The sequence below is a fragment of the Bolinopsis microptera genome, chromosome 1 (assembly GCF_026151205.1).
Source record: "Bolinopsis microptera isolate Bmic1 chromosome 1, MBARI_Bmic_1.0, whole genome shotgun sequence".
Classification (NCBI taxonomy): Eukaryota; Metazoa; Ctenophora; class Tentaculata; order Lobata; family Bolinopsidae; genus Bolinopsis; species Bolinopsis microptera.
In genome coordinates, this window is record NC_087072.1 from 20,252,735 (window position 1) to 20,265,153 (window position 12,419).

General features: G+C 35.3%; 2 protein-coding genes and 1 long non-coding RNA gene across 4 annotated transcripts in view; 1 reads left to right on the top strand and 2 right to left on the bottom strand.

Annotated features, from left to right (window-relative positions):
• The first annotated feature begins 921 nt into the window (after nucleotides 1–921).
• LOC134824238 (ras-related protein Rab-5B-like) lies at nucleotides 922–5,965 on the top strand. Its single transcript, XM_063836023.1, has 7 exons — nucleotides 922–1,049; nucleotides 1,187–1,270; nucleotides 1,489–1,643; nucleotides 1,898–2,023; nucleotides 3,596–3,689; nucleotides 3,991–4,070; nucleotides 4,539–5,965. The coding sequence occupies exons 1-7, from the start codon at nucleotides 953–955 to the stop codon at nucleotides 4,584–4,586; spliced, it is 684 nt and encodes a 227-aa protein (XP_063692093.1). The 5' UTR covers nucleotides 922–952; the 3' UTR covers nucleotides 4,587–5,965.
• Nucleotides 5,966–6,045: 80 nt separating this feature from the next.
• On the bottom strand, nucleotides 6,046–7,397 carry LOC134824256 (uncharacterized). The gene is made up of 4 exons (XR_010161374.1): nucleotides 7,303–7,397; nucleotides 7,075–7,142; nucleotides 6,720–6,884; nucleotides 6,046–6,218 (listed from the first exon to the last, which is right to left on the bottom strand). It is a non-coding gene; the product is annotated as an uncharacterized LOC134824256 (long non-coding RNA).
• A 2,190-nt stretch (nucleotides 7,398–9,587) lies between these two features.
• The window catches only part of LOC134824161 (rho GTPase-activating protein 19-like), a 120,385-nt gene continuing 117,553 nt past the window's right edge, over nucleotides 9,588–12,419 (bottom strand). Inside the window, exons 12-13 of one of the 2 annotated variants that reach the window (XM_063835908.1) lie at nucleotides 11,015–11,213; nucleotides 9,588–10,670 (exon numbers count right to left, since the gene is read on the bottom strand). In XM_063835908.1, the coding sequence (XP_063691978.1) occupies nucleotides 10,643–10,670; nucleotides 11,015–11,213 (227 nt within the window). In that variant the 3' untranslated portion in view covers nucleotides 9,588–10,642. The remainder of the gene's footprint in view (nucleotides 10,671–11,014; nucleotides 11,214–12,419) is intronic. The other variant, XM_063835916.1, reaches the window with a different exon arrangement.

A 12,419-nucleotide genomic window follows, 5' to 3' on the forward strand; every position in this document is an offset into this window, starting at 1 on the left:
TCTATGATAGTTTATTTAATATATGTATACTATTATATAGTAGTATATATATATACTAATTGTTTTATATATCAGTATGCACCACAACATGTCGTCTGTGGGGCTTTGATAATTAGTACTTACTGGTGTTTACCTATCATTCAGATTTTCCTGTTTAACATGTAAGGTAAGGACTACAAAGGAAGAGTAGGAGCTCATCACACCTATTTGCATGATGTGTTAATAAAAGACCTTATAATTATTACTAATTATAATAGTGTGAAGACTACTCGGCTACTTGATTTATTTCTTGTGTTTGCTGTATTTAGTTTTATAATATAACAATAAGATTCAATTAATTAGGAGAAATAGTTGACTCTAAGTTAACTGTACTGGTTTCAACGTGTGGCACTGTGTCGTAAAACTTGCAGAGCTGTGCTTGAATGTTGAATGTGTCATACAATACATAGTTATTTAAATAATATTTCATTGTACAAATGTTGACTCAAATGAGTGGTAGTATGATGATAAAGCGAATTTATCGATCCTACCGCTCTAGTGACTACTGCTCAAAAAATTGGACAAATTAGGTGATTTAAGAGGATACTAGTTTTTCAAAATTGCCCTTAATTCAAACGACAGGGCCCTTAGCTTTGGTTTCTCAACTTTTGGTCAAATGGAAATGTACTGTAGTTAGATTCAGTCAGAGACAGGTATAGTACTGCAGTATGTAATGTCTAGTAGGACAAAGACGCAACATGTCACTTGATGTGTTAACTACCATATTGCTAGAACAGCGAACTTATCATGACACTAAAAAGTACCCCCCTCTAATGGCAACCCCCCCCCCTCCTAGTGTAGACAGAGATTACTATCGATTACAATGTTGGTTAATGAATTCCTATGTTTTAAAGCTGAAGTCAGATTGCACAGTTGTAATATAACACATATTTCTTCAGATGATAGATTATGTATGTACCCCCACCCCCCTGTGCTTGTAATGGCCGCTAGGAGATCAGTTTCAAACGCCAGTCAAAAGAATCCACTGCACTTTAAGTTGGTTCTTTTGGGTAAGTCTTTTTTAAAACCCATCTTTTCGTTGTTGTTCTATAAATTTAAATATGCCTAATTTATTAACCTAAGTTTCAATATTTTAGAATAATAAGTCGTTAGAAAGTTAGAACTAACAGTTAACCTCTCTTTACAGGCGATGAAGGGGTTGGTAAGTCGTGTATAGCTCAAAGATTTGTCAGGAGACAGTTCAATGACCACAGCTCCCCTACTATTGGAGGTAAACATTACTTTTCATCTTTTCAGTTGTCATATTATATTATTATAAAGTTGAAATGCAAATAGAATAGAATGGGATAGATTTTTTTCGATTTTAGAATACTGAGTAAGAGAGTTACAATTTTAATAGGAATCTTAATTATAAAGATTAAAACACATCATGGCTAAATTCGAAATTATCCCACTATTCCTGTTAAATAACAACACCATCCTTTTCAGCATCCTTCTTCAGTCAGACCCTGTGTTTGGACGACAACAAGAAAGTGAAGCTAGATATCTGGGATACCGCTGGTCAGGAGAGATATCACAGTCTGGCTCCTATCTACTACAGGGGAGCAAGTGCAGCTGTCGTTGTGTACGATCTTACCCGACAGGTCAGAGACAAACTGGACATTTTAGTTTGTTGGAGCTTCTTAAATCAGAATAGAATAATACTATGTGTTAACTGTTCAGTAATATAAGTAAGTTATGGAGATGTTTAATTTCGGATTAAAAATGCTCAGATTTTGGAAATCAGATTGGTGGACAGTTGATAATGTTCATATAAGAAAAAGTTGGGAAATATCTTAGCATTTCTAATAACAAGCAAATTACGTGTTTGAACAGTTTTACGATCTACATTCTACAGGACACATTTGAGCATGCTCAGAAGTGGGTGGATGAGTTGAGACAACAGGTCGGAGGAGAGATCGCTATCGCTCTGGCTGGAAACAAATCTGACATGGCAGAGAGCCACATCACTGTTACTACTTCGGTTAGTCCACATGATATGTTTATCGGCTTCTTCGATCACGTGGTCACAGTATCAATCACGTGGTCATAGTGTGGCAAATATTGAAATTCTATGTTCTTAGTATTATAACTTTATGAGTTTACAGATTATACATAAAGTTATTGTTTTAATCAGAATACTGCATTTTCAGTATATTTAAGTTACTCTTATCTGATGACTTGTCAGATCTTGTTTTCTTTACAACATCTTCAGATTTGTGTAATTAAATCTAAACAATTATTATGAATTATACAATTCTGATATCATTTTGTTTGACAATAAGGTGGTCTTAGCTAGGTTTTATTAGTTTGTTCTATTACTACACAATGTTTTAGTAAGAATTGAGGGAGCCAGTTATGTCAGTAATAAAGAAACATAACGATTATCTTTGGTTTATGTGGCAAAGAAGCCTTTTATAACTCTTTATTCCATTGGGAAGTTTGATTAGGTTTTTAAAATAGGAAAATGTTTTGATAAATTTTAAAAAATATTGTATTTGATAAATAATTAATTTTGGTGGGGAAATATTTATCATATATTTTTCACATAGTGCGATGATATTTTGTAGACATGTGTGATGATGTGATGTCATACATTTTACTTAACTTAACTTTACTTTGCTTTGCTTTGCTTTACTTTACTTTACTTTACACACCCTTTTCACATCTTATGGATCAAGCTGTATACTGTAAAGTCCCTATCGTGTATAATATTGCGCAGTTACTATCATTATACATCATTGTAGGAAATCGCTGAACTTGCACAATATTTTAGAGAATTTATAAAATGGTCCATTTATTAATGTCTCACGTTATGATATAATGGTTTACTTTGAGACAAACGCCTGCAAAATAGAATTCAGTGTGAACAGTGTCATTGTCAAAGTTTCTCATATCTGGTTTCCCTGACTTTTTAAACCTCAAGGGAGTTCATCGAAAGAGATAAGAAATGTACAGTGGTCAATGAAACCGATAAATTTGTGCCATACGTCACAATTCTTTGTAACCAATCCATTGTGTCATGTGTGTTGCGAAACTGGTCGCATATTTCGCAACGTCCAATCTTTTAAATGTGATTTGATCACCATTTTATATCATCTAACTGATTTGTGGAGCTACAACAGTAGTATTAGAAACAGAGTTAGATAACTTTTAAAGGATGACCGTGGTCTGGGAACACTTTATTTAAGTGGTCACTGTAAATTAATTAATGAGGATTTGTTTAGACTGTTACCATGTAACCACTGATTGTATTGTTTTATCAATATCATGAAACAATCCGTTCTATTGTTCAGCTCCTGCAGTTGGAAACTAGATTTAGAACAACTCGTTTTTAATGTATAATTTTGGTTGAGCATGAAATGTCGATGTCAATTATTTTTGGCTCAAAATACTTGTTTTTATCTTTTCTCCTTGTATAATCCATATAATGATTATTGTATGGAGATCTAGCCCTCATAGAATTATACTGAATCACATTCCCAGAGCAGGATAAATATTATATTATTACTTTGAGATATTTCATTGTTAAAGTTAACGAGTTTATTGTTTTTAGGTAGCACAAAGCTACGCTGACGATGCAGACTTGATGTTCTTCGAAACTTCTGCTAAAACTGGAGATAACATTGAGGACACTTTTCTGGCCATTGGTATGCTTAAAATATTTGTAATATGTCTGAACACGGAAAGTGATAGGTAGCTAGCAAAATTTAGTTTGAGTCAAACACGTGTGCAATCTCCCCACTATTACCCACATATTTTATTTATAAAATATGTGATTATAATCATGATAATTTGCAAACAAAATTGCAGTACAATTCTTCTAATATTTTGATTATCTCATCACATGATGAGATCATGACACACTGGATTAGCTCAACAGTCACACAATACGGCATGTTTCCAGTTTTGGTTTAATAAGATAACAGTCACACTCATTAAATACCTCAGCAAGGAAGCTGTGCTCCGCTCATACAGAAGTAGTAGAACCCAGCAGAATACTTTTAGACGAGGAATCTGGTCAAACTCAGGTAAATTCCGGGAATATTATCCGTTACATTCAGGAGATCTGAAATATGTACTAGGTGGGAACTCAGTGAGATACGATGTTTGTTTGTTTGCACCAGTTGGCACAGTTCCAATACTTGCTCAAATATTGCCACAATCATGACATTTGATGTGCGATTGTGTATAATTGTAGAGTGTAACGCAAGACATTTCTACTCATTAAGATATTTAACGTCTATTATTGCGCTATAATTTGATACTCGAATTACTTCTCAAATTTCGTTTTTTTTCAATCATCTGATAACATTTTTGTCGCCAATTTCTTGCCACATTCGGTTGCCTCCTGTACTTGATGACATACTAATGCAGATATTGGCTCAGTGGTTGTGACACGTTATTACACTAAACCGATTAGCCTTAAAACATGTCAAAATAATCTTGCCACGCCTATTTGCACAGCGTATATCTGCTCACTAATATTTTAATTTCAGCGAGGGTGTTGCTCGAGTTTCTCATCCACCGCTACCCCACAACAATGAGAGTTTCAGACCTCCACTTCGACCAATAATCAAACGGAATTCTAGTTTTGTACGTACGAAAATATAGTATTCGCTTGACCTAAGCATTCGAGAGGCAATGTTTGGGAGATCTCATCCCGATTGAAAACTCGAAACAGACGAATTTTTGAGACGATTTTGTGAAATCATATGCTCCAGGAAAATGACATTTTAGACTTATTGTGAATGTGATATTATGAAGCACGGCGATGACAGAAAACAGAAACATTAATTTTATGAGGCAATTCTTGTCAGATTTGTTGATAGGATGTGGTTTGGTGCACAATTGTAGATCTGAGACTTCTTTTTCCAGTGTTTCGAATTCCGATCTTGTGATAAAGATATTTTCAGTAACGCGCTGTGAACATAAACATTTCTTGTGATAAAAGCAAATCTATTTTCGCGCAAGTGCGTAAGTTATTTATTTCTTAGCTGATCGAGCGAGCTAGGCTAATTTTATATTTCATCATAGTGATTAGTGTTACGCAAAAGTATAGTTTAAGGAGTGTGACAATGACAAATTGCGTTATCATGTGAAGTTGGCCCCTGGTATGTAATTTGTAGTGTCTGTCGTCACCTCACTTTGATACGTGGCCGGCTAGTTACTCGTATTGCAGATGAAGCAACAGCGTACGTACATCGACGAGTGGTCGAATGCGCGGGTACGGGAAACTATCACGTGTCAAAATAAAGCGTGTCTCCTCCGCCGAAATACATACCACATAGTTCACCTTCATTCGACAGCTATTGTAGGTCACTGTCATCTTTAAATGATGGACTCAGCTGAATTTATATAATGTTAAAATATAATGCATAAGGAATTATATAATTATCTTGTTTGGTTGGTACTATAGTGAAGTTATGATATTAGAAAAATTGTTGACATACGTTGCATGCCAATTGTTCACTGCCGGTTAATTTTTTAGAAAATCATTCATCGAGCAAGTAAAGTGAAAGAATTGGGAAAAAGCTTTAATGAGAGATCAGCAAGCATCAATTAAATATGCATCAGCGTAACCTTAACGTTTTCATATTTGTTTACGTGGATATCGGACGTTAGCTAGCTTTCCTTATTTTTAGATTTTTCCACTCTTTTAATCAGGGAACGAATAATTGTCCCAACAAGAAATAAATCGTCTTTTTCGGAATCGCGATCGTACGGTTAAAACTTAAATGTCTACCAACCGTGTTTCTAAAATAGCTCATACATGCGCCCATATTTTTAGACCACGACACATTTTATTGGATCAGAAAATTGCTTGAAGTCCAGCATGTTTAATTTTTTCATTTGTGATATCGTATTGATAATGGTATTCTGTTTTGTAAATATCTCCAAAATAAATATTATGTTGCAAATTTAATACCAGAATTTGTTTCTGATTTAACACAAATTAAACCAATCATCCATGCAAAATATTTCAAAATAGTATCACTACACGATCTCTAGGCAATAAACAAAGTCGGCCCGGGTTAAAATCATAGTCCATATCAGTCTTCACACTAGTCACTACGCACGTGTCATGGCTCTCCAGGAGTGACTAATTCTGTTGGCACCTGTGTTCTTGGTATCTTTCTCTTCCGTGTCCTTCTTTTCCTGGCCCCTTTTCGTCTCACCTATGTTGCCGTGGTGTTACTGTTAGTGAAAGTTATTGACTTGATAAAATGAAACAATTATATGGGAGCTGAGATCAATGCGTCATAACGTAGTATTGAAATGCTACATTATTAATATTATCACGAAATAGAACTTTACTCAAGATTGATGTACAAAATTGTGGTTAATTCCACGATTAGTGATTGGCGTTGATTGAATTAGAGCCTTTTCCCCATGAAATTGGCAGTTGGCACCCATTTTAATGTACGTAATATATATATTTAAACTAATTACAACACTACAAATCTATTACATTTATTGAGGATGACTGTAAAGGTACATTTTACCGACATTTGAAGTCAAGGCGTTGTTTTACTGATAGTTGTGGCTGACTAATAATATATATATATATATATATTAATAACATTCAGAAAAGTTACCACTACTAAAATTTGCTCGACAGACGAACCATTTTATTCTTTACATATGTCGACTTTTTGAATAGTCTAAGAAATACTCACTTCCATAATAGCCGTCAAAATTCCATTTAGTATTTCCTCTAGACGGGCGATGTGATTGTCTTTTCAGTCTGAAAAACTGTCTCCTCCGTCGGTCAACTTCTACATTCTCCTCTGGAATACTGGCCTCATTTTTATTGACTGTGTTTTGTGCTTCATCATCAAGTCCTTAAATAACATAACTTTAGTTACTGGATGGCCACAGTGTGATATAATATGGTGGCAGTATAAAGTTCTGTGAATAGAAATACAGAAAAAATAGAGATCAAACTTTTAAATTATATGCTGATGATTAAAAATAACTTAATTTTTAAATTCAGCAAAAGTTAGTGATAGCTAGTAGTATTGAGTGTTGTACCTGAGTTCTCCAAGTCCTGTTGGAAGCTTTTATTCGTTAATAGCACGAATCCCACAAGTAGCAATAGCCTGCAGGAATGTTTGCATCATCATCTCAGATCAAATGAATGGGGAAACTTCATGATCAATCAAACTGTTAGAAGAAGCAATCGTTCAGATTTAAAGTCGAATTATTTGGACATAAACTTCCATCCATAGAGACTTCGGAAAAATAAATAATTTTACTCACGATCTGAAAGTTGAAATATTCCCCAGGTGGTTCATTTGGAGCGATCTGTGTAGTACACTACTAGTACTAGATCTGCTTAGGAGCTCGACGAATCTGAAATGCAATATGCACTATCGACTGTTTTTGTAGCAATATATGTCAATGGGATTGGGGTGGTTTACAATTGACAATTATACCGTCATAAACAAAAGTTTAATTCTATCTAACCACGTGACCACTCATTACCAAACTTCAAACTACAAAGGAGGGAATTGTCTGTATTGTCCAGCCTTATGATTTGATGATATTTCTAATCAAATCACGAATAATGTGAGCTACCCTCCTTGACGCAGTTGTAGGACTGCTTTATCAACGAAGAATGGGGCATTATTTATGGCCAGGAAAACGCAATTAGTTTGCAGTACAATTCAATGATCTTACAAAGATGGTAGAGCAAGATTATTGCTGTTCTGCATCATAGGACTGAATCATTCTCTAACATAGGAACCTAACCTAAAGGTTAAAGATAGGCACTAGATCGTCCATTAAGATTGGATCCATTAGGGCCCATTATTTATAGTATTGTAATAGGCGTCGACCACGCTAATACTAATAGTCTGAATAGCTTTGAGCTTAAAGCCAATAAATTTCTAGACTTATACCTAAATTCTATTAAGTCCGTCGGGATATTAAATGACACTTGCAATCGCATTCGTATTCGTAATTTCCGTATGAACCAATTTGTAATTTGAATTTTTGTAATGCCACTTAGCTTAGCTAAGACCAACCTACCTGTGACTAAAGCTCTAATATACAAAAACAATACATTATATCTTTATATTAAGATACAAGAAAATGCGAGTCTCTATTTGCGGTCGAAATTTGTCCAGAACAAGAAATGCGGCCGCTTTTTTTTGTGCATGGCCGCTCAATTTCCCGATCCGTGATGGCGTATTTTATCATTTTCTATACAACCTGGGGACCCCAGTTTTTACTGTTTATAAGTATGCAGATATGGCGAAGTGACAGGCCGAGCGCCACCAAGTTAATATAATTCCATATTGAATTTGAAAATCGTGTATATTTTTAAAAACCATATGCTTATTGTTTATGCAACCTGACACCCGACACGGATGTGTGCAAAATAGTATAAGTAACTCAAAATAATAATAGTATGCTATCAATTAGTGCCTAGTGGGATATGTACATGGTGAAATTAACAATGTACTTGGTCAGTTCAGCGCCGCGCGCCAACAATAGCTAATTCGGATTATTACGCAAAATAACTTTGCGCAGGTAGTCACGTGGGCGATTACAGTGTGTGCAGGCAGGTACGGTCGCGCGCACGCTCGCAGGTACGGTCGCAAAGCTACCATATACAAAAAAAAAACCTCGTTCGCTAACCCTTGTCCTTGACTCTTTTGTGCCTTCGGCACTTTGAGTCATGGATCGGGAAAAAATCGGTGTCACCAATTGCGTTTCTGCTTTATAATACATATTAGCATAAACGATGGTTATTGGTTAATAATGATTTTGTCAAAATTTAAAATGTTCAACTGTTAACTGAGGGACTTAAAACTGCAGAAACAATGCGATTTATTGCGCATTCCTATATAAAAATGGAATCACATTTCTAAACCCAACGCTTTTGTAGAGTTGTCAAATCAGGAACTACAAAGTACAAAACAACAACAAAGCAAAGGTGTTACAAAAGGACGATAACTGGACTAGTATTCGAAATATATGACATAACCGAGCCTATTAAAAGTAGAAGTTGTAACATTTTTGAATTTTGATCATTTTCTTAAAGACTCTGGCAGCTCAGCAGCTGCACACATAATATACTTTAAGATCAACATTTTAAAATCCTCGGACAGTTTTCAAAGATGTCCGCTTTGGTGATGAACTTTAATAGAATTTGTTGCCCATTAATGATCATTAATGACAATGTCAGTGTTGGCAAAATAAAAAATACTGACATTAATGGTCGTTGCATTCCCCCCAAGATCGAGATTGTAACAGAGTTAGTACAGCTGGAGAGGATTAGCATCGCTAAATAATCCAGTAACTCTGACGGTGTAAAGCCGTAGTACATACACATTACATTACACTTATCAGACGTTGTTATTGTTAACATTCAACTTAAAAAGGAATGAAAAATACACTAGCTTATTATGTTTAATATTACTACCTTTCGATCCATAATACTGGTACACAGAACCTTTATTGTACAACTATATCACCAGCTAATAACTTGGTCCAGCAAATTATTTCCGATTTTATACACAATAAATCAAACAAAGGCATATTGACATTCAACCAATGAAAAAGTAGCATTGATTGGCGAAGTTAAGAGTATAAAATACACGTATAATCACACCAATATATTACATAATATAAATATCATCAACTTTTATTGAGACATTCGCACGTAACTTGCTATACTTATATAGTAGTAGTACTGTTTCAGAGCAGAGAAAACTTATAGCATATCATTGTTGAATTGGTCTTATCTGACTTTGACTGGAATGTTTATAGACAATAATCGGACATTCCAATAAAAATGTCCATCATGCTTTGTGACAATTTGGCAAAATACCAATTTTCTGAAATCCAGGGTATAAGGGAAACCTGCTGATCAATCCTAAAATCAATTTTAATGTGAGTGGAAATTAAATTCATGCTTTAAAAACTACCATCATATTACCGGATGTTACAGGTGTCTACATAAATCCACCAATATTTACAAAATAGCATATAAATAAAGAAGAAATACAATATATTTAACAAACAAAACCAACAGGTGATCAAGGTATATCACCTTAATCATATACAAGGTGCAGAGAACGTTACCATGTTACCATGGTTATCACGTTACCATGGTTACATGTTCTTTTGCACAAACAACACCCCAAATGCATGTTCACCGTCTTTCCATATTTCAATTTCTTCTCGTTCTAAAGAGCATTTTAATGACCAACTGTTGCACGCCCTCTATCTTTCTCATTAAATAAGCTCACGAAATTGTAAAGTTGACCGTACAGAAACATTCTCTCGAAATACATCACATCTCGAACAATCCCTGACGCAATGTTAACATGGGGACTTGTATGTTTAACCTACTGACGGCGCTCAGAGCTGGACGGATATGATCCGATAAATAGAAACCAGTTCGCTGACCATGACCAGTTACACAAAGTACTCTCGATACGACGTGCCGATATCTCGGTAGTCCATCCTAACGTCGTCCTCAGACCCAGACTCACATCCGTCCCCCGTCATTGCTTTGTCCTCGTGACCTGGGCGAGAGGGACTGCCCTCACATAGCTGATCTTCCAGTCGTCTCCTAACCACTCTAGGTTCAGCCTCTGTCTCCATGGCAACAGGATCTGAAGAAGATCACGAAATTTAGTGACAGTTGTAAGAGGTTTATAATTTTAGAGATTGTAGCTTGTATTTATGAGCGTGATAGAAATTTAGAAATTATTTCAGTGTTACTTTTAATCGGATTTGCAGTAAAAGAAAAGATCAGAAATTCACCAAATGCTTCTCTGGATATTGAGTAAATTTCTCAAAATCTAGTAATATAATATAACCTAATTAAGCTTTTAAATTAGGCGTGTCGAAAGGTGATAGTAGATATCGTATATAAGATAAATTAGTGGTAGAGATTAGTGGCATATTAGATTGGAATGATACGACGCATAATTAGGAGTATTGAGGGATGACCTACTTAATTCTTTGAATGACAGTGGATGAATGTGGAGTCCGATCATCATGAAATATTTCAATATCATTGCTGTGATCAGGTACAAGTGTGCTATCGCTTTGAACAGGTACAAGTGTGCGATCACTGCAGGCATCACTATAATTATCACAATCAGGAGTTTCCTCACTCTTATTAGCAACAACTGGCCTTCCACGTAGTTTTCCTGTGATGAAGAAAATGCAGACGATCTTTTAACTAGAATGTTTAGTGACATTTAAACAAGAATTTCGCCGCGGTAACACCACGCACGATCAAATTTCCCTACTGCATACAATTTAATTGTTCTACTTTATTGTATCCCAGAGTGGTGTTTGGCGCATGTACAATGTATGATGTAATAATCGTTTATATTATATTAGGCGTGCAGAACTTGAAAAATCCTGCGCGCATCTGAGGTGTCGCCGTTTATTTGTGATCTGTATGTGGTTTGGTTGTAGATCATTTCATACTTTGCGCGGTTTTGTTTCGTGTTAACAATAACGATATGCATATCATGTCACGTCATATAACTGCATCGTATGCCAACTTATTGACTGTAATAAAATATGCTGTTTCGTCTTAGTTATTATTTGTATCTAACATAAACTAATACATTTTTATATGTTATATTATGCTTACTCGACACATCACAGCACCATCGACTTATCAAGCCTTTTATTTGATATAGGATTCTTTAAAAGCATACCGCAATCTTGATATTACAGTATTACAGTTGCTTCTTGAATGTAACTGTAAAGTAACTTCTATTCTCAACTATGTATTCCAATGCTTTCTACCATTCAGTGTCGATGAACTGTTAAATAATCAGCCCACAGCCACGAGTCAGCTGATATCATAATTCTATTTGTTTTGACTTGCTGAATTTTATCACTCGGTAATTTATTAAGCTTGTTTCACCAAAATAACACTTATATTGATGATTATATATAATCCGTTTGTAACAGTCGTCAAGCACCAAAAACTCGTTGCTATGCCTGTAATTAATTAACTCATAACCGGCGTCGCGCGCACAAAATAGACTCCTTTTATACACATAATTATAGGGGAGTGGTCTATATTGCGAAGGAGCAGACTTTTGTCATCAACGTAGGACCGTCGGGCCACCTCATATATCCAAACCCGATTACTTATTCCCTACGATCTTTTTGCCTTCGGCAAGAGTAGGGAAAAAAATTAGGGTAGATTAGTGTCTACAATTATGTGCCTAATTCCTGTTATATGGGTAGCTAAACAAGGAAGCTGAGAGGCTCCGTACAGACCAACCTAAAGTTAAATCGTACTTTATACTTAGAACATAGCTGTAGATTGGACAGTCTAAGGTTAGATTCATATATTAAGCCGATGGCACAACTCCAAAAGTTGCCAACAC

Excerpts from the sequence above, each read along its gene's own strand:
- LOC134824238 (XM_063836023.1), top strand. The coding sequence starts at position 953 with ATGTACCCCCACCCCCCTGTGCTTGTAATGGCCGCTAGGAGATCAGTT. Across the intron at positions 1,050-1,186 it reads CTTTAAGTTGGTTCTTTTGG|GCGATGAAGGGGTTGGTAAG; the intron begins GTAAGTCTTTTT and ends CTCTCTTTACAG. Across the intron at positions 1,271-1,488 it reads CAGCTCCCCTACTATTGGAG|CATCCTTCTTCAGTCAGACC; the intron begins GTAAACATTACT and ends CATCCTTTTCAG.